General features: G+C 37.6%; 1 protein-coding gene and 2 non-coding genes across 10 annotated transcripts in view; 2 read left to right on the top strand and 1 right to left on the bottom strand.

The window, feature by feature from the left end:
• The first annotated feature begins 3,417 nt into the window (after positions 1-3,417).
• Trnak-uuu (transfer RNA lysine (anticodon UUU)) lies at positions 3,418-3,490 on the top strand. The gene has a single exon. It is a non-coding gene; the product is annotated as a tRNA-Lys (tRNA).
• A 347-nt stretch (positions 3,491-3,837) lies between these two features.
• Trnak-uuu (transfer RNA lysine (anticodon UUU)) lies at positions 3,838-3,910 on the bottom strand. Its single transcript has one exon. It is a non-coding gene; the product is annotated as a tRNA-Lys (tRNA).
• Positions 3,911-10,037: 6,127 nt separating this feature from the next.
• Positions 10,038-27,187, top strand: part of Mdm4 (MDM4 regulator of p53) — a 34,504-nt gene continuing 17,354 nt past the window's right edge. For 6 of the 8 annotated variants that reach the window (XR_011703990.1, XR_011703989.1, XM_071600145.1 and 3 more), the window contains exons 1-5: positions 10,038-10,136; positions 18,844-18,954; positions 19,200-19,274; positions 21,548-21,681; positions 23,439-23,494. Coding sequence is in view for 6 of the 8 variants with exons in the window: in XM_071600145.1 (XP_071456246.1) it covers positions 18,877-18,954; positions 19,200-19,274; positions 21,548-21,681; positions 23,439-23,494 (343 nt within the window). In the remaining 2 variants the exon portion in view is untranslated. Of the gene's footprint in view, positions 10,137-18,843; positions 18,955-19,199; positions 19,275-21,547; positions 21,682-23,438; positions 23,495-23,925; positions 27,185-27,187 lie in introns of those variants that run through there. The other 2 variants (XM_071600149.1, XM_027945674.2) reach the window with 2 other exon arrangements.

Genomic DNA, 27,187 nt, shown 5'->3' with positions numbered 1-27,187 from the left:
CCTCTGTACATGGTAGATGGAATAATGGCCCTCCTGAAGGAAGAAGCGTCCACTTCTCAATCCCTGGAACCTGTGGATGTGTTATTTACAAAGTGAAAAGGCTTTTGCAGATGGGATTAAGCAAAGGATCCAGAGATCCAAAGATTATCCTAGATTTTGTAGGTGAGCACTATTTAATCACTTCTGTCCCTAAAAGTGGAGAATTTCTCCCAGCTGAAGTCAGAGGGAGATGTGATATGGCAGAATTGCTAGGAAAATGCAATACAGCTGGCTTTTGAGTTGTGGGATGGAATTCCTGAGCTGAGGGATGGGACTAGATGAAGAAGGCAAGGAAGAGGAGGAACAAATTCTCCCCTGGAGTCGACAGAAGCAACACAGCTCTCCTGCCTGTGTTTAAGCCCAGTGAGATCCATGGTGGGCTTCTGACCTACAGAATGTAAGGTAATAAATTTTTGTGTTTGAATCCACTAAATTTGTGGTAATTTGTTACAGCAGCAATAACAAACTAATACACTCTCCAACTGGTTCTCTAAGAAACTTCCCTACTGTGACTCTGAAGACTGTCTACACATACCCTGAGAGCTGCTTGGGCTGTATCACTAATCACAGGGTGTTGTATTTTAGGAACAGAAGAAAAGAGCAACTACACTAGAAGCAGCTTTTTAAGGGCAAGAAAATCTCTACTGTGAATCTCAGGGCCTAATTCATTGCCTGATTCAAAGCAGTCTCTCAGTAAATATTTGGTATTTGAAGACCTAGAGCTAGATCACAGGAAGAAACACAGTGACTCAGACATCATCTAAGTCACATGATACAGAGCGTGAATGGAGGGATAAGGAAAGATTTCAGTGATGCCAGGCATTCTGACACATGCCTATAATTCCAGCTACTCAGGAGGCTGAGGCAGGAGGGTCACAATTTAAAGGCTAGCCTGGACAATTTAGCAAGATCCTGTCTCAAAATAAAAAGGGTTTGGAATTTAGCTCATTGGTAGAGGCCCTCTGGGTTCAATCCCCAGTACCAACAAAACAAAACAAAACAATCAAACAAACAAACAAAAATCTCACAAAACCAAACCAAAAAAAAAAAAAAGTAGAATCTGTGGGTTTAGCCTGCCCTCTAGTGGAGAAAATTAGGTTCAACATCTATGTAAAGTGAGAAGCTTGAAATACATGGGGAAGATTTGATTCTAAATAAGGTACAAGATGGTACTTAATGGTGGTGTTTTTAATATATCATAGGTGAAACACATTCATTTCATGCTACCTCAGGGGGACTTTTCAATATTAACAAGTTCAATAGCTCACAACTGTTATAGTTAAAATTATTTTTCAGAGCCTGATAAAAGTCTGGTCACCGGTCTCTAGTTTGGCCTTACCTTTCTCTACCTCCCTGCGCTCTGGCCAGATTGTCATTTACCATTTCCTAAGTGTACCTTGCATTCTCCATGTTCCCTTCAGATTTTACTGTTTTCCTCTCCACTGAGCCTGGCTGTAACTCTCAGCTATGGAAATAGTAGGTAGCCAATAAGCAACGTATTAATTAGTCAATCCCATTTAGTCTATTTAACTTTTTCCTTTTTCCTTTTGATTGGTGCATTATAATTATTAGTATATTTAATTTTTAACACATGTCTTTATTATCTTGAAGTAAAAAGAATATGATGGAACAAGGCTTTTGAGTATGACAGAATTTTGAAGTCCCCCTTATCTATTCCTGCTCCTCTAAGGAAGCCTGAACAGACACCATTTCACTTCCTTGAGAATGTGAATGTCTGATATCCTGGCACATGCCTGGAATCTCAGCTACTCAGGAGGCTGAGGGCAGGAGAAACCAGCCTGGACAATTTAACAATACCCTGTCCCCTCAAAACAAAATAAAATAAAACAAACAAACACCTGAGGATATAGCTCAGGGGGTAGAGTGCTTACCCAGCATGTGTAAGGCCCTGGGTTCATCCTCAGAACCAATCCCATCAAAAAAAAAAAAAAAAAAAAATGGAGGTTTAATTCATTCCCACATCATTTGCAGAAACAGCCAGAAGATTTTCCTTATCTAACACAGCAGGTGATTATTTAGTTCACTCTAATTTCTTCTCTAAGACTCTTGACAGATGCTGATCATGTAGTTTCCTTACATTTTATAAGCCCTAACCTCTGTTCGTCTTCATCTCCTGCCATTTCAAATCTTGAATTTTTACTGCATTTATTACTTTATGTTAAAAATTGTTCAGTTTTGTGTCTGCTTTTCTTTCTAGACTGTTAGCAGGGTCCATGACCTATTCATATCCCACTCCAGAGCTATAACAGAGCTTAAGACATAATAAATGATCAATAAAAATATTTCTTGCATTAAATCTCTACTTTCTGGTACCTGAGCTTGCTCCTTGTGATCTTATTCACAGCAGAAAAAAATAACAGAAAGGTAAAACTTTAGACTTAAAAGGTTTCTTAGAGGTCATCTAATCAATTTCCCTGATTTTATACACGTGGAAACCTGAAGACCTATTCAGAAGAACACAATTTGTTGGTCTTTGTTCCAAAAGAACCAGACAATTCTAGGAAAGAAAAATTCCTTCCACTGAGGCTGGGCTATTTTGTTGTCCATTGTGTTCAGAAGCCTCAAGTTCCCAGAAACAAAAATGAATTCCCTTATCAGTCTTTGAAACTCCACAATTCTGTGTTCCACACCCTATGCGTCAGTGCTGATGAACTGATTTTAGGAAAAACTAGGCTGATCCGGGGAGTTTTATCCTTAACACTTCATGTTGCTCCCCCTGGTGCACACGAAGAAATACTACTTTGGAATGATTCACACAGTGAGCCTGACTTAAAAACTGCAACTTGCCTGAAAGGGAGGAAAGAAAAGCTCAATCAAAATTCACAATAAAATTCTAAACTCCCTTTCCTACAACCTAAATTTGGATTCACCTTTCTGCAGTCACGTCTATTTTTCTAGGATACTAACTCCTCTGTTCATGGATTGAACGTGGTTTTCCTTCTTTTCTACTGAGGAATGCTCATAACAGCTGCATCGTGGGGTGAATGAAAGTGTTATTTTTCATCAATCGGAAAAATGCTGTAATCTAGCTCCATAAGTAAAATTAAGAGGTTCTAACTGGGGAGTAATAGAAGAGAAAGAAAGTGTAATAAAAAAAGGTCGCAATCCTGTCTTTGAAGTTTGAACGTTCACCTTATTTGCTGTTTTCTTGTAATTGACTACCATTAATTTCGTTTTAGAGAATTTATTAGATGTTGGAAATTTATCAAACATGAAATATGAGAAAAATCTCGAAGACACATGCCTTAAATAAATGAAGCAAAAAAAAGTTTTTTTATTATACATTTTAATCCACTGGAGAGAAATAATCTGTTACCTGTATGTCAAGTAAACAGAAGAGCAACCTGCGTAGAGAGCGCCCGGATAGCTCAGTCGGTAGAGCATCAGACTTTTAATCTGAGGGTCCAGGGTTCAAGTCCCTGTTCGGGCGGCTGTGGTTTTTGTTCCGAACTGCGTGTGTTAGCTCAGCCGGTCGCGAACGTACCTCCATTTTAAATTGAATTCGATTCATTGATTTCAGAATGTGCTTGGAAAAAGTGTTCTTAGGGCGGATAAGAGAGAAAGGTGACTGGGAAGAGGGTATGGAGGTTTCATATGCCGATGTTTGTGAGCAGAGAGACATTTTTTCGGATTGCAAATTGAGGAAGGGAAAAAAAGGGTTAAAACGAAATCCCCCGTGTTCTCACCACAAAAGAATAAAAAGCATGTGAGGTAATGAACGCATTCATAAATTCAGATGTCATTTTTATTGGTCAGTTTTCAAGCCAAAAATTGAAGCGCCCGAACAGGGACTTGAACCCTGGACCCTCAGATTAAAAGTCTGATGCTCTACCGACTGAGCTATCCGGGCTCTTGCAGGGAGAGGGCGCCTCTACACCGTCTTACATAAAAATAAGACGTCTTTTATAACTAATCCTGTTCCGGCTTTTCACAAAACGGTTTCAATTTTAAAATTCGAGCTTTATGAGCAGAAGAAAAACAAGAGGGCCAAATTCGGCACCTTTCGCCAGCAATACCAGCTAATCCCGAATTGCAAATGTGTGCGTGCCTAACACCCAGACATCGATCCAATGTAAATGAGCTCCTACTTCTGAAGGGCTGTGGGACAGGGGTCCTACTTTACGGTTGATAACAGGGTGGATCCGCGCTAACTCCGCAGCAACAAGAAAAAAGTCCGAGAAAGAATATAAACCTGCCGTTCTGAAACCATTGGGTTGAACTAGTATAAAGTTGTAAAAAGAAGGGATGGTGAGGTGGCCCTATAGGTCGCCTGAAGGCGTCCAAGTAATTTTCGGGGCGCAAACCCGAGAGAGCACCAGCAGTACATTGTGGGTAGAAGCCCCACGGAGTCGGAAACAGAAATGCTGAATACGCGGTGGAGGGCTTACCCCGATCTTGGTGTTGGAAATTTACCTCTCGCAGCCATCTGTAATTTGAGCACAGCTCTCTCTCTGCTAAGGAGCTAGTTGAGAATTACTCACAGGGGAGTTGAGTATGGGACACTAAAGGATCTTTGGTAACTGAAGTTGCTTCCTCTCAATTCAATCTTTAATTGGGGAGTGACTGCTTTGGTCTAGCAAAGCCACTTTTAGGAATTTGTCCCAAAGAAATAATCAGGGACATAAAAAACATCTGACTACAGGAGAGATATCTGATCATAGCATTTTTATTGGTAATGACATAAATAACTATATCAATAACTATATCAATTATGGTATAGCCTTAATATGAAATGTTATGATGCAGTCATTAATATAAAATATAGACAAAAACAACTTGGGAAATTGAAAATATTGTTTAGAATAGTTCAAATTGCTTGCTTTTGTTTTTCTCTTTTTTTCAAGAAAAGAGTGCACATATATACACACACACTCAAAAACTAAAAGGATAAATGCTTCTACAAAGTCTGAGTTTTGAAGGTAGGGTGTGTCTGTTTGAATCCTGACTGCCATTGTGTAATCTTGAATTAACTGCTTCTCTGTGTCTGGGGACAATAGGATGATCATGAGAATAAATAAGATAGCATTATAAATTGTTTATAACTGGTCTGACATTTAATAAGTATACAGAGGGCCTGGGGTTGTAGCTCAGTGTTAGGGCGGTTGCCTCACATGTGTGAGGCACTGGTTCCATCCTCAGCACCACATGAAAATTAAAAAAAAAAAAAAAAGATATTGTGTCCATGTAAAACTTAAAAATATATATTAAAAAAGTATATATGAGGTCACATCAAGATTTAATGGCCCTTTAAGAAAAAAAGACTTAATGGCAAAGATGTCACAATAACAAAGCTGTATGGGTTCTGCTCTTTTACCAGTCCTTGAAGCTGTCCACCTTCAACAAAGATTAACATATTTGATTAGAGCGGAGGCAGATGTAATCATAAAAGCTGACAAACTTAATTCCTGGCAAAAGGAAGAATTTTATCCCTTAATTAGTGAGGTGCTATTACAAATCTGTCACATTAATATTTAAGTTTCCCACTCAAAGGGGAACACATCAAATTTGTTCCATTCATGTTATATTAAAAACAATCACAATGATTACCATATTAAATACTCTTTATTATAAAAATCATATGCAAATTCTACTCAAAAACCATTCTACTCAGAATGGTTTCTAAAGCGGCTGTGTTTAGATGGGACACTGAGCCATGAAATTAGGACTATTATAATACTGGCTTTTCTTTGTTCAGAACCTTTTATTCTTCCTTACTACATATTGAATAACACATTAAATTTTTATGGCAGTCCTTACAGTAACTTTTTAAAAAATTTTTATTTATTCCTTACAGTAACTTTTGAATATTCAGGCATCCAAAATTCTCCATAAAATAGGCCCAGCCTATTTTGCTAGCATTCTATACCAGCACCATCTACTAGAACTGTATAACACAACAGTAGTTAGAAATGTTCTAGCAGTAACCTTTTAAGATGTAAAAAGAAACAGCTGAAATTAATTTTAATAATGTTTTATTCAACACATGTAATCAATATAAAATATTATCAACAAGATATTTCACATAATTTTCTTCCTTTCTAAGTTTTTGAAGTCTGGTATTTATTTGTTTTTAATTATTTATTTTTTACTTATAGGTGGACACAATGTCTTTATTTTACTTTATGTGGTGGACACAATGTCTTTATTTTACTTTATGTGGTACTGAGGATCTAACCCAGTGCCTCATATATGCTAAGGCAAGTACTCTACTTCTGAGCCACAACCCCAGCCCCCTTGTACATAACTTATGGTATATATTTTATATTTACAGCACACCCCACTCACCACATTTCAAGCCACCTGTGGCCAGTGGCTACTATATTAGTGTGATTCAATATTATCACAATCTTATACACAACAACTAACAATTCATCAAAGTGGACTCTTCTCATTCTGTGTCTTCTGAACCCTCCTTCTTTCTCTCCCCATTTTTTTATGCCATGTCTCTTCTTCAAATGCCTTCTCCCACCTCTGCCTCTTGAAATCCTAATTGATTTATGTATTTAAATTTTTACCACAAATTGAACCCAGGGGTGCTTAACTATTGAGCCACACCCCACACCCCTTTTTATTTTTATTTATTTATTTTTTGGGGGTGGGTACCGGGAATTGAACTTAGGGTACTGTTGAACTCTGATCTTCCTGTCTCAGCCTCCCAAGCTGCTGGGATTACAGGCATGCACCACTGCATCCAGCTCCTACTAATTTTGTTAAGGCTCCACTTGAATTATAGTTCTTTTACAAAATCTTCAATGACAATGTTAAATAAGAAGAAATGATTAATTCAAGAGCTACAGACTTATGTTCAGTTTATAGATTCAGTAACAGAGCCATAATATTATTATTCAAATTGAAAAATAAAATTGGAATCCTATGTTACAACATGCACAAAAATCAATTCTACATAAGTTAATGACTTAAATGGGAAAAGCATATCTTTGGAACTTTTAGAACAAAATACATGACCCAGACAGGGAAGAGTCACTTTAAAAATATATCTAAAATTTACAAAACAAAGAAAATTACTAATACATTTTACTTCATTAGAAATTTCTGTTCATCAAAAGACAAAATTAAATAGTAAAAACAAGCTACAGATGTGAAGATGTTATTTGTTATACCTATCACCAAGAAGGACTAGTATCCAGATTATATAAAAACTCATACAGATTAATAAGAAAAAGACAGTCTGATAGAGAAATGGACAAAATATTTAGGCAATTCATAGATGAGGAAACTTAAGTCAATAATTATGGAAAAAATACTCATTATATTAATCATGAACATATAAAATAAACCACTATGGGAAATTATTTCATAGGAGAAACCATTTCATATCTATCATGCTTTTTTTAAAAAAAATAATCTGAAAATGCTGATGATTGGCAAAGATGTGGAGCAACAGAATTCTTAACACTTCTGCTGGGAGTGTATACTTTTATAATTACTTTGGAGAAGACACTGGCATAATAGAGTGAACAGTATATATACAGTCAATAATTCTCTGTACTGTGCGCATGGAGACAAGTTAGAGAGAGTGTCAACAGCAGGATTGTTTGTAACAGAAAATTGTAAACACTTAATTCTTCTTGTTCTCCTCCTCCTCCTCTTCTTCCTCCTTCTCTTCTTTTTCTTCAGTGCTGGGGATCACATCTAGGGGATATGATCACACCACATGTAAGGTCAGCACTCCACCACTAAATATATCCCCAGCCCTTAAATATCATAAAAAGAGGAAATGAGTAAAAAAATGTGATGTAACCAGGCTATAATGGCACATGCCTGTAGTCCCAGCAACTGAGGCTGAGGCAGAAGGATCACTTGAGGCTAAAAGTTCATGAAAGCCTGGACAACATACACAATTTAATATCACCGAACTTCACAATAATGAGCAAAAATGTAATTTGCAAGCTGGGTGTGATGGTGCACACTTGTAATCCCAGACTAGGGAGACAAAACAGGAGGATTACAAATTGAAGGCCAGCCTCAGGAACTTATCGAGATTCTCAGCAATTAAGTGAGAACTTCTCAAATTAAAAAATATAAAGGACTGGGGGAAAAATGGTTTGGACTGTAGCTCAGTAGTAAAGCTTCCCTGGGATCAATTTTCGGTGTCAAAGGAGGGAAAAAAAAACAAACAAACAACAATACTACTGGAAGATGAATGATTAATCAAAAATCAGAGTCAATCATGATGGAAAAATTTCTATTCTTTTTTGGGGAGTGGGGTGGGGAAGAGACAAGACAACCAGGGATTGAACTCAGGGGCACTGGACCACTGAGCCACATCCCCAGCCCCTTTTTTTGTATTTTATTTAGAGACAGGGTCTCACTGAGTTGCTCAGGGCCTCTCAATGGCTTTGAACCCTTGGATCACAGGCCTGAGCTGCCACGGTCAGCTAAAAGTTCTACTCTTTAAGATTTCATAAATATTTAACGTATTTATCAAGACTTTATTATTTTTATATTTATATTCTTTTTACTGTCTCTGGGAGACAGTAGGAAGGGACCTAAGCTAACCAAAGGCTATTTGAAAGATACAAAACAAATTCCTGTTTGGAAGTTAAACAAAGGATATGGGGGGGGGGTGAGATTGACAGTGGTTCACCCCAAAAAGCCCTCCCCTCCTTTTTTTTGAGAGGTTGTTCACTTTGAGTTAGCTGTAAACAACCGTGAGAAAGGAATTATTTCTTCAGCTTCTGAATCTTCCAGCCATGCAGGAAGTTATGCTAGAAAGTAGAGCAAGGGGCAACTTGCAAATTAAGGAAGGTTATTGCCTAATTTTCTTTTGCATGGGTATCTAAGGAGCCATGTTTAAACAGAAGAGAGCGATCAGTGTGGTCAGGAGACTCCAAGCAAAGTTAAAAAAAAAAAAATTAAAAACTAAGGGGGCTTTATCCTGCAGAGAAATCAGGGAGAGAGTTGGAGACGAGAATTGATAGCTGTCTTCAAATAACTGAGCAGTATTCATACTGGAAGCAATGAAGCCTTAATCTGTTCTCCAAAGGACTGCGCTAAAACCAAAAGAAATTGCCAGGCAAAATAATATTACAGCTCAGAATATCCTCCAAATCTCAGGATCATCCTGAAATAAGTAAAATGAGAGCCGGGCCCACGCCTGTAATCCTAGCAATTCCAACTACGGAGGCAGAGGAGGAAGGATCACAAATCCGAGGCCAGCCTTCTCAATTTAGCAAGACCCTGTCTCAAAAAATAAAAAAGGGCTAGGGATGTGGTCCTGCTGTAAAGCACCCTTAGGTTCAATCCCCAGTACAAAGAGTCGGGGGAGAGAAAAAAAAAAAAAAAAAGGAAGGAAAAGAAAATAAATGAAATTAGGTAGCGAGGAGTAATGCCCTCTTCCTGGATGCGACAGAAGTTGAAGGCAGCTTGCCTGCCGCCTTGCTGAAGACGCTTTTGTGGCTTTGGGAGAGATCAGACCAGATGGCCTGGCTGTGTGATCCAAGCAAGCTCCCTCTCACTATTCTTGGCACCTCTCTTTTAGTATTTGTCACATAATTAGCAGTTATTTGCGAATATACCAATCTAATCTCCCCCAATTAGTGACAACGCCGGATGCTCCGTTTTCGCTCTCCGGCCACCCCAGGGGCATAACGACGAATAAATTACATTAAGGAACAGTGGCAAGGAAGCATACGTAATTTTTCCGACGAGCTGAAGGCCTCCTCTGATTTTGTTCTAAACTTTCTCCCTTCCCTGTTTTGTGATCTCCTAGGCTACTTCTGTGACCATCACAAGACCCTACGACTTCCCCCAAATGTTTTCTCTCGAAACCTCAACTTCCAGTCGCCCAGGTGCGTGACTCTCTCCCCGGACTAGGATCTACTCTATGGTGGAGAGCCCAGCCTTTCTAGCTCTCGTAGTCCTCCAGTTGCCCCATCTATGGTTTCCGGAGGCCTCGCCGGAAGTTCTCGTAGGAGATGGGGGGGGTTTAGGAAGCCGGAAGTTGCGCCCTCATTCCTCGCCATTTCAAAAATGCTGCTGGGGGTTTAGGACCTGCGACTGCCACTTCTCCCCCCCGGGCTCCGAGGGGGAGCGACTCATGGAGCGACCATAAGGTGTGGATCTTGGGTTTTGTATGCGGGGTTTCGGGAGGACCGGAGCGGGAGGTGGAGAGGGGGGAGCTGGCCTCGGTGCGGGCCGCAGTTGTGCGGGCCTCGGAGCGCGGGAGCGGGCTGGAGGAACTTGAGGCGTGGGTGGCGGCGCTGAACGGTCGCGCCGGGCGGAAGGAAGGCTGGTGGGGGAAGGGCTGTGAGACGCCCGCCCGCGGAAGAGAAAATGGAGGCTGAGGGAGGCCAGCCGAAACTTAAAATTCAAGTAGTCTAGTTGAAGATGCTTAACTCGGCGCAGGATCTGAGGAGTACCGAGGCACTTTGGAGGAGAGCCGGGGGGAGAGAGTGAGACGGGAAGGATGATATTGGCGTGACCTGAGCTTTAATCATTTTAGACTGCGAATTGTCTGCCTCATTTGAATGCTTATTTGAAAAATGCCTGTTTGGGGGCCACACCCAGACTTATGGAAACTTTATCCTGGGATGGGGCTCCAGGGTATGTATTTTAATCAGTGCACCTCGATGGTGGTCGTACTTGCTGAAGTTTGAAAATGGGCTGCTCTTGGCCTTAGGACGTTGCACGCGGAACAATTATGAGTCAAAGATATTTGGAGTCTTTAGGTATTAAGTATTAAGACACGTCAGTTCAGATGTATTCCCCTCCTCGTACATTTCCCAATATGAAAACGTATTTTAGTTTAAAAGTATTTATTTCACAATATTTTGCTTCCCGGTACTGGTCAGGATCACAAGTCTTAAAAGTGCAAAATACATAGGTGTGTAAAGGTAGCAGTCCAACATTCTTAACCCAGCTCTTCCGGCTAGCTAATGTTAACTGCTTGATGTTTATCCTTTCTGATTGTACCTACCCCAAGTCACATTTTTAAATCATAAGGGCACCCCTTTGTATGTATTTTTCCACTCAGTTTTTCAGATTATATCATGGGCTGCTTTCTATAAATACATACAATTCTTTCTTTTAAAGACTTGTATAGTATTGTGCTATAGTGTTGTACAACAAATATCTATAACCAGATCCCTATTGATGTATTTTTACGTTATTTCCTGGCGGCTTGTTTGTTTTGCATATTGTGCTGGAGTATACTGTAGGGACACATTTCACGTTTTTAAACGTCTGGTAGTAGTTTCTTTTTTAAAAGAAAAAAATTTTTAAAGGAAAAAATTGTTTTCATTCTCATGTGCCAGTTGAAAAGGTTGAAAATTGGTGTTTAATATAGGGCCCACAGCCCCCCCCCCCCCCCCCCCCCCCCCCCGGTATTGGGGATTGAACTCAGGGGCACTGAGCCACATCGATAACCCTGTTTTGAATTTTATTTAGAGACTGGGTCTAATTAAGTTGCTTAGTGCCTTGCTTTTTCTGAGGCTGGTTTTGAACACGCAGTCCTTCTGCCTCATCCTCCTGATCTGCTGGGATTACAGGCGAGCACCTGGCTCCCACAGCTTTAAGGAAGTTATAGAACAGTTAGTTCTGCTACTGATAAGTTTTTATTTTACTCTTAAAATCATAGTTGTCTTTAAAGGTAGAGATTTGAAGATGAGGTATATAGGAGTCTCTTGGACTGAGTATAGGGTGGAAACCACCCTTTTATCATCTCTGAGATGAATAAAACTAACTGTTCAGCTTTCTGGGATTTCAGTCTAGTAGGCACACAGATGAAAAGATAAAAATATGTGGGTTTTTTTTGTGTGTGTGTGCGCTAGTGTTGAACACAAGGTTTTGCACATGCTCTCCCACTGAGCTACACCCTCACCCCCAAGTAAGTATTTTAATAGAGGTGCTTTGACATCATTAACTTCCCTTGGGATTCAGAAAAACTGTTGACTAAGGAAGTGACTTTTGACCTAGGTAGAAGAATGAATAAAAATTTTGAGTCTTGGAGAAAAGAAAAGACAAGTACTAAGGCTTTCAAATTTTAATCATGACCCCCCCAGTGAAAAATAAATTTTGTATTGTGTCCTATTACACATGGGAGTAATAGGAATAGTTGTGGCTTCTGCAGCCATAGTGCTTGTACTCCATGATTTGGGCATGTTTTCTTTCTCTTTGCTTCAGTTCTCTTTCTGCAATTGAGGCAATACTGTCTACCTTTTGGGATCTCCCTAAGGATTAAATGCGTTATTATATGAAAAGTGCTTTAAAGAATGCATGATCCGAAAGTGCTTAATATAGAATGTGGTAGTACTGTGAATTGAACCCAGGGATGCTTTATCATTAGTTACACCTCCACCCCTTTTTATATTCATTTTTCAGGCAGTCATGGTGGTGCATGCTTGTACTCTTAGCTACTTGGGTGTCTGAGGCAGGAGCACCACAAGTTTGAGGGCAGCCTGAACCATGTCTCAAAAAAAAAAAAAAAAAAAAGCCAAAAATGACTGGGGATGTAATTCAGCATTAAAGTGCTCCTGGTACCACAAAAATAAAATAAAAACCAACTACTTTATTATTTTTTGGATACTGGGGATGGAGGAGCACTTGACCATGGAGCCACAACACCAGCCCTTTTAAATTTTTTTGTTTTGAGATGGGATCTTGCTAAGTTGCAAGGACCTTGCTAAATTGCTGAAGTTGGCCTCAAATTTGCAATTCTCCTGCCTCAGCCTCTTGAGTTGCTTGGATTATAGGTGTGTGCTACTGGGCCCTGCATGCTTTTTTTCTTTCTTTCTTTTTTGGTATTGGGGCTTGAACCCAAGGGCCCTTAACCACTTAGCTACATCTCCACATTTTATGCTGCTGTTATTTGTTTGTTTCTTTTTTTGATTTTTATTTTGAGACAGGGTCTTATTACTTTGCCCAGGCTAGCCTGGAACTTTGATCTTCCTGCCTCAGATTCCCAAGCATGTTCAGTAAGTGTTAGCTATTTGGAGTAACAGAAATGGTTTCCATGATATAAAATATAATTTTGTTAAGCATTGTTTTATTTTGTATTCATTAATTCTGAGGGAGTGTTTAGGCCTATTGGGGTACAACTTAACAGTTTGAAAACTCAATGCTAAAAACTCTTGAGAGATGAGTGGTAAAGGAGGCAAATTGAGTTTGCCATTCATAATGGTAGGTGTTGAGTGGTGGAAGTGGAGACTTGGAGAATACCAAGATGGAATGGAAAATTAGTCGAAAACCTGTAAAGAAAGCTTGTAGCCAGGTACAGTAATGCAAACTTTGTATATCCAGCAGCTTTGGAGGTTGAGGCAGGAGGATCTTGAGTTCAAAGTCAGCCTCAGAAATTTAGTGAGACCCTGTCTCTAAATAAAATTTAAAAAAGAGGGCTAGGCTCAGTGGTAAATGTCCCTGGCTTCAATCGCTGGTACCAAAAAAAAAAGAAAAGAAAAGAAAGCGAGAAAGCTTGTGTACACATACCCTGTGAGGGGAACGAGTTTCTGTATATGGGAGTACCTCTTATAAGTTGTGAAAAATGGTTTACCTTTCTAGATTCGTTGGGCTGTGAGTTAACATAAGACATTAATAAGAGAAAAAAAAAAAAACATAGTCATGTACTTACAAATTCTCACAAAATAAAGACTGGAAAAAAGGTCCAATATTGAAACTTGTATAATCTCCTGAGCTACAGAAGGCATTGGGTTTTGGGGGTTCTAGGGTTGATGGCCACATGCCTTATGGCAGAATGAGGGAAGGAATTGTATGGTGAATAAAGGTTGTCTTGTTATGCAGATAAAGTCTCTTGGGTAATAAAAGTCTCATCAGCCATTTTCCTGATACAGATTCTTTACTGATTATAGATTTCCTTTATAGATGTTTCTTTTACAAAAGGACAGTTTTTAAGAGCTACTCTTATATTTGCATTTTCTCAGAAACACTTCCTCAAAAAGGTTCTTATATTCATTATCTTTTTAATGGGACAACACTTTCTACCAGGTGTTAATGTAAGAAACCCTCACTGTGGTTTAAATTCTTCAAAACTGCCAAGAAGTCATTTTCTGTTCCCATCTCTATGCTGAACTAGCGTGACTGCTGGCTCCCTTCCCCAAAGTCGTGCTTGGAAGAACTATAAAAGGAAAATATTGTGAGAAGTAATGGGTGATGGGGATCTTTTTGAACTGATGGGAGAAGGGAGGACTGTCTTGAAATAAGTGTCAGGCATGGCTGTGTAAGAATACAACTGTAGGGAAAAGGAACTGTTGGAAAACTGCTCCTATTTCTTTCCTGCGTTGTTACCTTGGAGTTACCTTTTTCCACACCTGTGGCAGAGATTCCTAGTTCACTTCCCCTCAAGTACCATGCTTGGTACCCATCTTGTGAGGAGTTGAGAAAAACAAACTGGGAATCAGGTAGTGACAAAGACTTTAGGCAGTCTCTGTCCCTTATCCTTAGGTCTTGGTAAGTCTCTATCATCATGTTTCTGTCCTTGGGGAACAAAGAGTGAAACCCTGATCTGAGGAGTGATTTTGTAGATTCTGGTTTGGAGTGGAGCTTTCTACTGGAGCCCTCATTTCTTTCTCCAGCTTACAGGGGCTGATGGGCTGGAGTCTGGATTTCCCCCATATGCTTCACAGAAAAATACAGTTGAAGGACACAAATACTTTAATCGAAACTATATAGGCTTAATTGGAACAGAAACGTGAGGACAGATTGACCAACAATTTAAAGTTAGCTACTGATAATCATCCTAGAAGAAATGAAGGGAGATGTTAACAATTTGAAATAAGAATTCACAGGGGCTGGGAGAACCAAACAAATAGTAGGCATGAAGAATACAATGGTTATATTATACATGGGAAGCATAACAGAATGGATACAACTGAGACATTAAGAAAATCTTTTATAATAAGGAAAAAGACATAGAAAAAGCAAGGAGAAAAGTAGAGTAAATGTAGAGATGCATCTGATTTAATAGAAGTTTTAGAGAAATAAAAGGGAGGAAATGCTTGAAGAAATAATGGAGTAATTCTCCTTCACAGTTACAAAGACCTGTGCTTGAGATTCTTTAGAATGCTAAAGGTGAGAAATAAGGAAAACTCATTCCTAGGTGAGTCAAATTAAGTCCTAGCTTAATAGTCAAGAAGATCAAAGCAAAAGAAAAATACTAGGATCTCAGAACAGATCACTTACAAGGAAGCAAATAAAAATTTCCTGCAATATCACTAGATGCAAGAAAACAAAAAAAAGAGTTTTCAGAGTATTGAAGCCACCTAGAATTTTATAGCCAAGCACATTTATTTAAATAGGACATGAAGTATGATCATGTGCCAGGCATGATGGCACATAATGCCTGTAAATCCCAGCAACTCTGGAGACTGAGGCAGGAAGATCCTGAGTTAAGAGTCAGCCTCAACAACTCAGCAAGGCCCTGCCTCAAAAAGGGCTGTGAATGTTGCTCAGTGGTTAAGTGCCCTTGGGTGCAAAATCCCATTAAAAAAAAAAAAACTCAGGCTATGAGGTCTTGTAAACTCTGCCAGCTGTATTAAAGGATCCGGTACATATATTAATGAGCAAATAGATATAAATTTCTGCCCACTTAGAGTTTATGTTCTACATAATATATTAATATGTATAGTATATAGTTTGTAATAAGGATGGTGGAGAAAAATAAAGCAGGAAAGGAGACAGTAATACAGGGGGTTGGGAGTTGCACTTATTAAAAATGGTTGGTTGGGCTGGGGATGTGGCTCAAGCGGTAGCACGCTCGCCTGGCATGCGTGCGGCCCGGGTTCGATCCTCAGCACCACATACAAATAAAGATGTTGTGTCTGCCAAAAACTGAAAAATAAATATTGAAGTTCTCTCTCTCTCTTAAAAAAAAAAAAATGGTTGGTCACTGGGAGACCTCAGGGACAGACTGATGGACAGACTGACGCTTAAGTGAAGACAAAAGGATAGGAACTAAAGGACAGGGGAAGCCAGAAAACTTTAAAGAGGAGTGGTATTATGTGCATGTGTTGTATGTGTGTGTACATTTTTAAAAAATTTAACCTGAGTTTCCTGGCATGCAGTTTCAGGAGTACTTGGAATCTCCAAAGTGATAAATGCCTTTTGTATGCTAATGAGTTGACTGGTGGCTGGCAGCCCCTATGTAGCTATGAGATGGGGGCTGGTCACCAGAAAATCCAAGGTAGGATTACTGTTGGACTTTCAGCACTACCCTTCTGTCTTTGGGGGAGGGGAGAAAGGCTGAAGGTTAAATTGATCTTCAGTGGCCCTTGATGCCTATGATACGCAAATCAGTCTATGTAATGAAACCTACATAAAAGCCCAAAAGGACAGAATTTTGATAGCTGAGGTTTTTGAAGGGTTGTTTGCCCAGAAAAGGTCTTGGAATTTTCTTACTCCTTCCCACATACCTTGCTCTGTGCTTCCCATTTGGTGCTCATCGATATCCTTTATAATAAATTAGATGTGGTTTCCATAACAAATTAATTGGTTCTAAGGAGGGGGTTGTGGGAATCCTGATTTGTAGCCATTCAGTTGGAAGCACAGGTAAAACAAGCTGCAGCTTTCAATTAGCATTGGCATTGGGGCGCAGTCTGGGATTGAGCATTCAATCTGTAGCATTGAAGCCAGATTTAAAATTAGGTAGTCAGTGTAGTTAGGTAAATTGAATCTAATATCGAGTGAAATCTAAATGGAGGCCATGTTGAGAATGAATTCCAGAAAAGTTGAGCAACTCTCCTGGAATGTTAATGAAGTCCAGGAAAAAGTCCAAGGCCAAAGTCCATCCCAAAGAAATGTTAATGAACAGCAAACTTGAAGATGCTGACTCGGAAGTGCCCACCTGTGTCCCACTCCTCGGGCCTTCCCACCTACATTCCATCACTGAAAGAAACTATAAAATGGAGAGACAACCGCACTTCCATCTTTTGGGTCCCCTTCTTCCTCCTGGAGAAGTCTTTTCTGCTGTCCTTTAATAAACTTCTAATTTCTACTCTGACCTTGCCTCGGCATGCTTCTATGGTGTTATTCTTCAACATTGGGGAAGCAAGGACTTGTCACCAGTCAACAGCGGTAACAGCATCTGACCCTATCTTCAGGTAAAATTAGAGGATACCCAGCTGGGTCTGCTGCAGAATTGGTTGGTTACTGATGGGCCCAAATGCTCTTAATTGGTGACCATAGGTCACAGAAGTCTGTGTGGATTGTTGAGTGAGAGTATATGAGAAACTGAGTTTGTTATTCTCCTGATGCAATTAAGAGAGAGTTGGGTTATATTAATGTAGTAATAACAAGTAGTGAGAAGTGATTAGATTTTGGACATAATCTGAAGTCACAGCTTAAGAATTTATTTATGGACTGGGTGTGGAGTGAAAGAGGAGTCAAGGGTGGCTTCATGAGTTATTGACCTGAACAACTAGAAGGCTGGAATAGCCATTTACTGAGAGGGGGAAGACTGCAGAACTGGCAGGTTTGAGGAGATCAAGTGATTTTTATATTTGTAGGGTTTGAAGTACAAATTAAAAGCCAGTTTTAAAAGATTTAAGGATTTAAGTTGTGTTTATATCCTGTTTGACTCCCTTTTATAACAAGGGAAGCTAATGGGGCAGAGAGGAATTATAGTTTAGCTTTCTCTGAAGAATAAGGGATTTTGTTAGCTTCAGCCAGTGCATTTGTTTGTTTTTCTAAGTTCCTTTCACCCTTTTCCTCATGTGACTTGTAAGTCACAAATTTCACTAATTGAGTACCATCTATTTTTAAAAACCTGAAGGTAAACTCAAGCAGTTTATTTAAATATTTATTTTCCTTCTGTATAGTTTTTTTTTTTTAAAGAAGTAGAGAGTGAACAATTTTAAATTTTCTTTCAATTCATGCTGCATTTTTCTCTGATGATATATGTCTATCTTGGTTTAACCCATTTTTAGTTTTTTTTTTTAGTTGCCAGTGAACTTTTTTTATATAGGTGCTGAGAATCGAACCCAGTGCCTCACACGTGGTAGGCAAGTGCCCTACTACTGAGCCACAACCCCAGCCCTTTTAGGTTTGGTGCATTCAGAAGCTTTCTTTTTTTTTGTAGTGCTGGGGATCAAACCCAGGGTTTTGTGCATGGAGGCAAGCACACCACTAACTGAGCTATCCTCAGTCCTCAGAAGCTGATATTGAAAATGTTGACTCTCACTTTATTCAATGAGACATGTTCCAACATGTTGCTGAGATTTTCCTTGAAATGCTTGGAATCTTATCTTGGCATTTCTCCAGCTTTACATCTGTCTTCCAGAGAGGGTCTTCACATCACCAGGAGAAAGGAACTTGATATCCTTTGAGGAAGTAATGATTGTAAATGACTTTCAGCTAAAACAATTTACTCATTTACATCAGTATGGAGGTTGGAGCATGCCCAAACCTGTTTCTTTTTCATGCTTCACCTGAAGACATAGATGGTTTTTAGTCTCAGTTAAACTTTTTAAGTTTTTGCAGGATCTGAACTAGAAAATGATTGGAAGATACGGAGAACCTCAGCATGAGTAAATTACATTCATGTAGAATGCTCTGATAGATATCTGCATTACATGTGTCTTTTAAAAAAATATTTTTTAGTTATAGGTGGACACAATATTTTATTATTATTATTATTTTTATTTTTTATGTCGTGCTGAGGATCAAACACAGTGCCTCAGGCATGCTAGGCAAGTGCTCTACCTCTGAGCCACAACCCCAGCCCTACATGTGTCTTTTTATTTACTTTCTTTGACTTTTTTTTTTTTTTTTAGTGCTAAAGACAGAGTTTTCTATATATACATTTCCTTTTAGTTTTATCAACAGACTGCAGTTTCTTCAGTCAAAATGACATCATATTCCACCTCTGCCCAGTGTTCAACATCTGATAGTGCTTGCAGGATCTCTCCAGAACGAGTCAATAAGGTGAGTCATTATTGGGCATTCCTGTTTTTCTTTAAGTTTTTAGGAAATTGAATTGAAGAACATAAACATAGCTGCATTCACTGATTAGGATTTATACAGAGCAGATTGTACATTATTAAGTGATAAGTGTCTTCCGGAGTTTGTTTTAAAAAAAGAAAGTATTTAAAGAAATTTGCTTGTTCCATAGGATTTGAGACCAATATAATTGAAATGTAAATAGCAAATTTATTTCATGTTTACATCAGGTACGACCAAAATTGCCACTTTTGAAGATTTTGCAGGCAGCAGGTGCAGAAGGTGAAATGTTCACTGTTAAAGAGGTAAGACATCAATGAAAATTCTCAGTTTTTAAGAACAGTTGAATAGGAGCATCCAGTAAATAGTTCTGAAATCAGAGATAAGAGTTCTACTCTGAGGTACCAGAGGGAGGTGATTTTTGCTGTTTTGTCTTTAAGACTGTTAAGTTGAACTTCATACTTTCTTTAGAATTCATTTTGAAGTATCTTTTAAATATAAGATTAACCATGAATTCATTGATCTCAGAGTTAATAAGCAAAACATGGACAGATTTAAGAAAATGACACTATGATTTACAAGATATGCTGCTAAGCAGGAATTTATAGTAGTGTTTCATTATAAATGTGTCAGATACTCTTCTGAGAACTGAGTTATTTTAAACATTTATGCATTTAAATAACTTATTTAGCTTGTGAAGTTGTTTTTTTTTTTAAGAAACAAAGACAAATTGAATTCCTTAAGTGGAAAAGACCCAATATTAAAATGTTAATCTGTTGGAACTGTTTGCATTTAGAAGGGTAGATATCTGACTTTTCCTAAAGAGAGGAAATAAAATTATGAAGTGTGTTTTTTTTTCCCTTGAAAAACTCCATATCTGTAGTAATGCTGTGCTCCTGAGCTATAATATGCCTCTCAAAGAAATGAATCTGGAGGCATTTCAGATCTTTATATGTGAATTTGTATCTTTAGAATCCTTATATGTAAGACTCCTGTTACTAAAGTCTGAATTTTTTTAATATCATTAAAGTTGTTATGCTGAATTATGCCATCTTTATTTGTGAAGCAGATTTGCCTATGTTTATATGATAAGCTTTTATGAACCATGACCCTATCTTGATCCTAAAGGGGAATTCTCTGATTTTTTTATTATTAAATCATGTTTCTCAATGTGTACGTTGAGGCAGATGATTTAATGAGAGTATTATATATAAATTCAGAGTGTTTTAGGAGATCCTGTTTATATACTTAGGTTAGTTTATTTTTTCGGAAAGTTGGATGGATATAAAGAACTTCCTCCTATTTCTTCCAGTAGGTGCTTTTCTCCATCTTATTTTCCCATAATAGATTAGATATGAGATCTCAGTTAATCCATTAATATGTATTTGGGGATGTTATTAGGAGCATCATTGCTTCAATATAGTAAGGATTATGTTAGAAAAGTTCTATACAGATATTTAATAATTCCTAAGAAGTTGGAATCTAAAGATAGCTGGGCTGGGGATATAGTTCAGTTGGTAGAGTGCTTGCCTTGCATGCACAAGGCCCTGGGTTCAATCCCCAACACCACATAAAAAAATAAAAAATAAGAAATAAAGATTTTTTTTAGTTTGTGATCTATGACAACCAATTATTAAGTTAAAAATTTTTTTTTCCAAGTCTGCTACCTTTAGAAAACATTTATTTTCAATAAGTTTCATTAGTTTTATCCTAAAATGCAGACAGGTCCATTGACAAAATGTTCCAACCTGGATGACATAATAAAAGTTAGAGGAAATGCTTCATCTGCATTTTAAAATATAATGTTCAGGTTTTGAATCATGAACTTGTTCTTTTCCATTTTGTGAATTCTGTGGGGGAAAAAAACCTCAGACATAAGTATTTATTTGTCAAATACCTAGATTCTATTTTGTGCAGATACATTGCTTATTAGCTTCTTAAACACTGTACATGTGCCAGAAAGAAAAAAGTGAACTCAGCAGAAGCCTAGTTGTTTATATGCCTCTGGGATTTAGGAAATATTTTTATGGTCCAGGCAGATTTAAAGCTTATTGCTTTTAATAATAGAACAGACATTTTCATTTGAACTAGTGAACATTTTTGAGGGGATATTAAGTAGATTCATCACTTTTCTCACTGTTGGATGAGCACATTTCTTTTCTTTTTTAAAGAATACAAATCCTAGTGTTTTTTTTTTTTTTTTTTAAGAGAGAATTTAATATTTATTTTTTAGTTGTCGGCAGACACAACATCTTTATTTGTATGTGGTGCTGAGGATCAAACCCAGCACTGCGCGCATGCCAGGCGAGCGCGCTCTGCTTGAGCCACATCCCCAGCCCTGGATGAGCACATTTCTGTCTAGAGTCTGTTGATGGCCATAAAGATAATGAGTGGATGTACTTAGTAGTTGGGAACAACTATCCTGTTGTAGGACCCCTTTTATATTGCCAGTGTACAAGCACTGACAATCTTATAAATGTGTTCTCTTTCTCTAGCATACTTCCTTATCTACTTTTTATAATTTTTGTTTTAGGTAGTAGTCCAGCAGATTCTTTCATGTTATTTTATTCCCACGCAGGTAATGCACTATCTAGGCCAGTATATAATGGTGAAGCAGCTTTATGATCAACAGGAGCAGCATATGGTTTATTGTGGTGGAGATCTTTTGGGAGAACTACTGGGACGTCAGAGCTTCTCCGTGAAAGATCCAAGGTAGAAAGAGTTAGGGATTGTGTATCTTTTTGAGTGCTTATTAATCTTCTTGGGTTATTGATGATTAATTCGTTTACTCAACAGATATTTAGGGGTTGGCATACGTTTGCTAGGCACTGGGAATATAGTAGTGAGCAACACAGTCTTGATTTTTAGAGCTTTAAGAATAAATGGTCTTTCCCATTTTAATCAAATAATCACACTAATATGTGGTAAAATTGCATTACAGATACGCTACAGAAAAGAAGTACATAAAGTTAGGAGTGGGTGGAATTTTAGAATATTAGTGTTTCCATGAGGAAGTGAAATTTAAGCTGAGAACTAAACAACACAGAGGGGATAGTTGAAGGAGAGCTTCAGATTGGATATCATGCAGGTAGGAGATAGTTTGATGTAGCTAGTTTAGGATTTTGTGAAGTAATTATTAGAAATAGGAGGAAAGATCAAAGATGAAAAATAGGAGCAGATCAAAAAAATGTAGAATTGCAGGACAATTTGAGGTTGATGGTGAGCCTAGGCAGAATCATAGTAGAGATAAGATGATCTTTGTGTGACTTTCTCCTCTTGCATGGGGTGTATTGCATTAGGTCAAGCTGGTCAGTCATTGAGAAACCATTGTTCACTTTTCTTTGTAGCTTAGTAAAGACTACTTTCTTCTAGCTCATTTTCTTAAGTTAGTAAGACTTTTCTCCACCTTCGCCCCTCAATTAAAATGAAGGAAATATCCCAACTTGGGTAACTGTTAGCTGATGACATAAAATGTAAGCAAGTGTTTTTTGTTTGTGTTTTGTTTTTGTCTTTTAAGCCAGGGTCACTTTACCACTAAGCTACATCCCCAGTCTTTATAATTTTTTATTTCGAGACAGGGTCTTGCTTAGGGCTTTGCTAAGTTGCTGAGGCTGGCCTTAGACTTGTAATCCTCCTGCCTCAACCTCAGGTATGCGCCACTGTAACTAGAAACTAATCATTTTTTTTTTAAACCAAAAACTAATCAGTTTTTTGGTACTGGGGTGGGGATTGAATCCAGGGGCACTTAACCACTGAGCCACATCCCCAGCCCCCCACCCCCCCCTTTTTTTTTTTCAAATTTAGAGACAGGGTCTTACTGAATTGCTTACATTCTTGCCAAAATTGCTGAGGCTGGCTTTGAACTTGGAATCTTCCTGCCTCAGCCTCCTGAGTAGCTGGGATTACAGGTGTGGGCCAGAGTGCCCAGCCCTAATCAGTTTTTTAATGGGGGCAAAGTAGTCACAAGAACCTGGACGTTTATATCTTAACATTTAATATAGCTTATTTATTTATTTATTAAAAATATATTTAGTTGTAGATGAACGCAATACCTTTATTTTTATGTGATGCTGAGGCTCAAACCCAGTGCCTGACACATGCTAGGCAAGTGCTCTAACCACACCTGCAACCCCAGACCTTAAGAGTGATTTTTTTTTTTTTTTTAAATCAGTTCTGGGAAAAGGATTCTCTTTCTCTATACTTAATAGGGAAAGTTGGGGGATGACATATCAGAGATACATGTGTTATATAATGGAAAACCACTGAAATGGTTTTTTTTTTTTTTAGTTTTAGATGGACACAGTACCTTTACTTATTTATTTATTTTTAATGTGGTGCTGAGGATTGAACCCATTGCCTCATATATTCAAGGCAAGCACTCTGCCACTGAGCCACAGTCCCAGCCCATGACCAGTATCTTAACAGTGGCATTTAGAGTTATTAATTTTTTTATTTTATCTCTTTTACAGCCCTCTCTATGATATGCTAAGAAAGAATCTTGTCACTTTAACCACTGCTACTACAGGTATGTCACATATTTCTTCAGTCTGTATTACAGCTTTGAGTTCAAAGGGGCAAATTATGGGAAAGCAAGAGGATGGAAATAGAAATGGAATGCAGTCTTTTGTATGACTGGGGATACTGTCTGTCTTACAGAATGTTATTACTATATTATTTAACTTTTCACTGTGAAAAATTTCAAACATACTGAGAATTAGGCAGATGCCTACATAGACTTGGCAGTTATTAACATTTTGTCATGCGTGCTACTTTTAGACATAACTTAAAAATTTCTAACAGATAAGGACATTTTTCCTTCAAACATACATCCATCATTATTATACCCAACAAAATTAATAATTATTCCATAATCCTATTTCATATGCTAGTTATTGTTTTATTTTCACCATTATCTCAAAATTTTACAGTTTTAAAATTTAATTTTATTTTCACTAGGGATCAAACCCACGGCCTCACAGCCCTGCTAGGCAACCACTCTACCATTGAGCTATATCCCTAGCACTTATCTTTTATTTTTGGCTTGTTCAAATCAGGATTCAAACAAAGTCCACACATTGCATTTGGTTGATACATCTCATATTTCTTTAATCCGTAAAACTTAATCCTCCTTTTTTGTGTGTTTGGTTTGATTTTAATTAATACCTTTATTTAATCACAACTTTTTTAAAAATTTACATTTTCATGAGATACAATTATACATAATTGTATTTGTGGTGTATAATATATTTTGTCATATGTATACAATATGCAATGATCAAATCAGTACATATCACCTCAAACATTTATCATTTCTTTGTGTTGGAAGTATTAAAAAATCCTCTCTTCTATTTTTGAAATACATAATAAATTATTAACTATAGACACCCTACTGTGGTATAGAACACTTGTTTTGTTTCCATGTCATTGATTTATTAAAGAAATGGATCATTTATCCTGTAGAATTTCCTATACTCAGGAGTTGGAGATTGTATCCTTGTGATTGTTTAACTTGTTTCTTCAGCCTTTCTATTTTTCCTATGCTAGTAGTGCTTTGAATACATTCAAGTTTAAGTTTTTTGTCAAGAGTTCTTCCTAGGTGGTGCTTTTGTACTGTCGTCTGATTACATCAGTCATGTAAGGTCTGTGGGCTTAGGTGTTGTCAATCTGATCCATTTATTATAAAGGTCCCATAAAACCATTCACCTAATGATTTGAGTAATCTGTTTTCTGAATGCCAGTTTGTCTAAGTCTTTGCTTGATTCTAGACCTTTTAAATACAGTCCTTTGAATTTATTAGGTATGTTCAGGAAATTGGCCTTGGAATCTGAAGACTCCAAAGTAGTGGTATGATAGACATGGGTGAATAAACTGGATACAGCTGAAATGTAACACTGTCATTTCCAAATAATGACAATTCCTCCCCTCCACTCCTATATGAAGCCATTTTGTGAGTTTAAATTAGATTGTAGGTAGCATTGTTCTTTGAAGAAAGCTCAAAATAATCTCTTTAAATTGGCTATGTTTGCTAAAGTAAATAGATCGGAAAGAATCAATTTCTAATATTGATTTATGCTTTAAAGTTAGGAAAAGAGGTTTTGCTCTCATTGCAACATGATTTTGAACTTATATTGACTTTTGAAGCCTGTTTGTTTCATTGAGCCATTTTTGCTCACTTCACCCATTTAGAGATGTAGCTCTAAGTTTCTAAGAAGTCTTGCAAGTGATGGCAACTTTATTGAATATCAGCGATTTGTGAAATCATACGGCTTTCTTGTCATAGTCATTAATGGCTGGAAGTATATAGAAAAACTTTTTAAATTGCTGATCTACTTTTTTAGTAATTTTTTTTTTTCTCATTGATCTAAGTCTGAAATATGGAGTGAGTATAATTTCACCTTTTCTCCCCTCTCAATTTTTTTTTGGTACTTTCTCTGCAGAATTTAATATGTCATATATCATAAAGAACATTTCTATAACAAACACTTCAATTTATGTAACAACCCTGTGAGGAGGGTCTAGAATTAAAGAAACAGGTTTTTTTTTGTGTGTGTCTGTGTAGAATGAGTGATTTGCTCAATATTAGACATTACTGGTAAATGATAGAGCAGAGATTTCTGACAGGCCAGTTCTTTCTCTGCCCATTATACCACATATTGATGTCTCTTTAACCCTTGCCTCTAACAATTTGACCCTCCACCCATTTTTTTTGGACACATTTTTTTCCCCTTGAACATTAATTTAAAACACTTTTATTCGTTATTTAACTTGTCATTTTGAAAAAATTTCAGACTTTAACATTTGCAAAAGTATGATACAGAGTTGTCATATACTCCCAGATTGTCTAACATTGTCTATAAAACCATCATGCAATAATAAAAACCTGGAAATTGCACATCATTTTTTTTTTTAAGTTGTAGATGGACACAGTACCTTTATTTTTTTTAATGTGGTGCTGAGGATCGAACCCAGTGCCTCACATGTGCGAGGCAAGCACTACCACTGAGCTACAACCTCACCCCCCCCCCCCATTTTGATTGATTATCTTCTCTGATTAGCTCTTGCATTCGTGCTCCTCATTGGCCGTCTCCATTAATTTTCATAAATTGAATTGCATGTGTTTTACTTGAAAAGACAAATCAGAATGCTTGTCATATAACTATTTTACACCTTTGCAAGTGGGTTAGGTTAGACCTTTATTTTTTTTAAATTATTATTATTTTTGGGGTTGTCAGTGGATTTTATTTATTTATATGCAGTGCTGAGACTCGAACCAGTGTCTCACACATGCTAGGCAAGTGCGCTACTACTGAGCCACAACTCCAGCCCTAGACCTTTATTTTGAAGATGCCACTTTTTAAAGCAAATTTTTTTAACTTGTTGGTGGACCTTTATTTTGTTTATTTGTATATGTGAATCTAACCTAGTGCCTCTCAAATGCTAGGCAAGTGCTCTGTCACTGAACTACAACCCCAACCCTGTGAAGGTGGTTCTTTTTAAATCATTTAAGTTTCCCCGAGTATTCTAACACAATGAAATAGATATGACAAACTGTGTGTGTGTATGATTTATTTTTGTAATACTGGGGATTGAAAACTTTATTTATTTTAAAATTTCTTTTTACACGTGACTTTCCTAGATTTTTTTGTTTGGTTTTTTGCTTCTAGTTGTTTTAGCCTAAGTGACAGTAATATAATTGCTTTGTAGGAACTGTTTCGCCTGCCTTGTATATGTTAGTCAAACTGCTTGGAGGGCCACTGTAGTCAGAACTTTTAGTATCATCACTTAGCTTATATAAAAACACTTCTAGGAATAATGTTCTTTATATTACAGTTTTGAAGATGTTTGCATTGCACGAAACAACTGAATTGTCAGACCAGTTGTAGAATCTGGATTTTTTTTTTTCCTCTGGCAGTCTTGATTAGATGAGGATGATATTTTCTGTAAATATTTTATCTCTGGACCTGGTAATGGCTGATAAAATCTATTGATTTATTTGGATGCATTTCCATTAGCTATAGCTTCATATAATGAATGAATCGGGTTACTAAATTTTCTTTTCTGTAGCCAAGGTTTTATCATCTGTTCTGCTTGAAAAATATTTAAGTCTTTGGAATATATTTCTCTCTTAGGCTAATGCAATATCTAAGAATTTCTCTCATCTAGGATAATCTTTTATTTTTCTTTTCTTTTCTTTTTCTTTTTCTTTTTTTTTTTTTGT

Source organism: Marmota flaviventris, chromosome 12 (assembly GCF_047511675.1).
Source record: "Marmota flaviventris isolate mMarFla1 chromosome 12, mMarFla1.hap1, whole genome shotgun sequence".
NCBI classification, from domain to species: Eukaryota; Metazoa; Chordata; class Mammalia; order Rodentia; family Sciuridae; genus Marmota; species Marmota flaviventris.
Note: the sequence above shows the minus strand (reverse complement) of the source record. Positions and strands in the feature narration are given on the sequence as shown.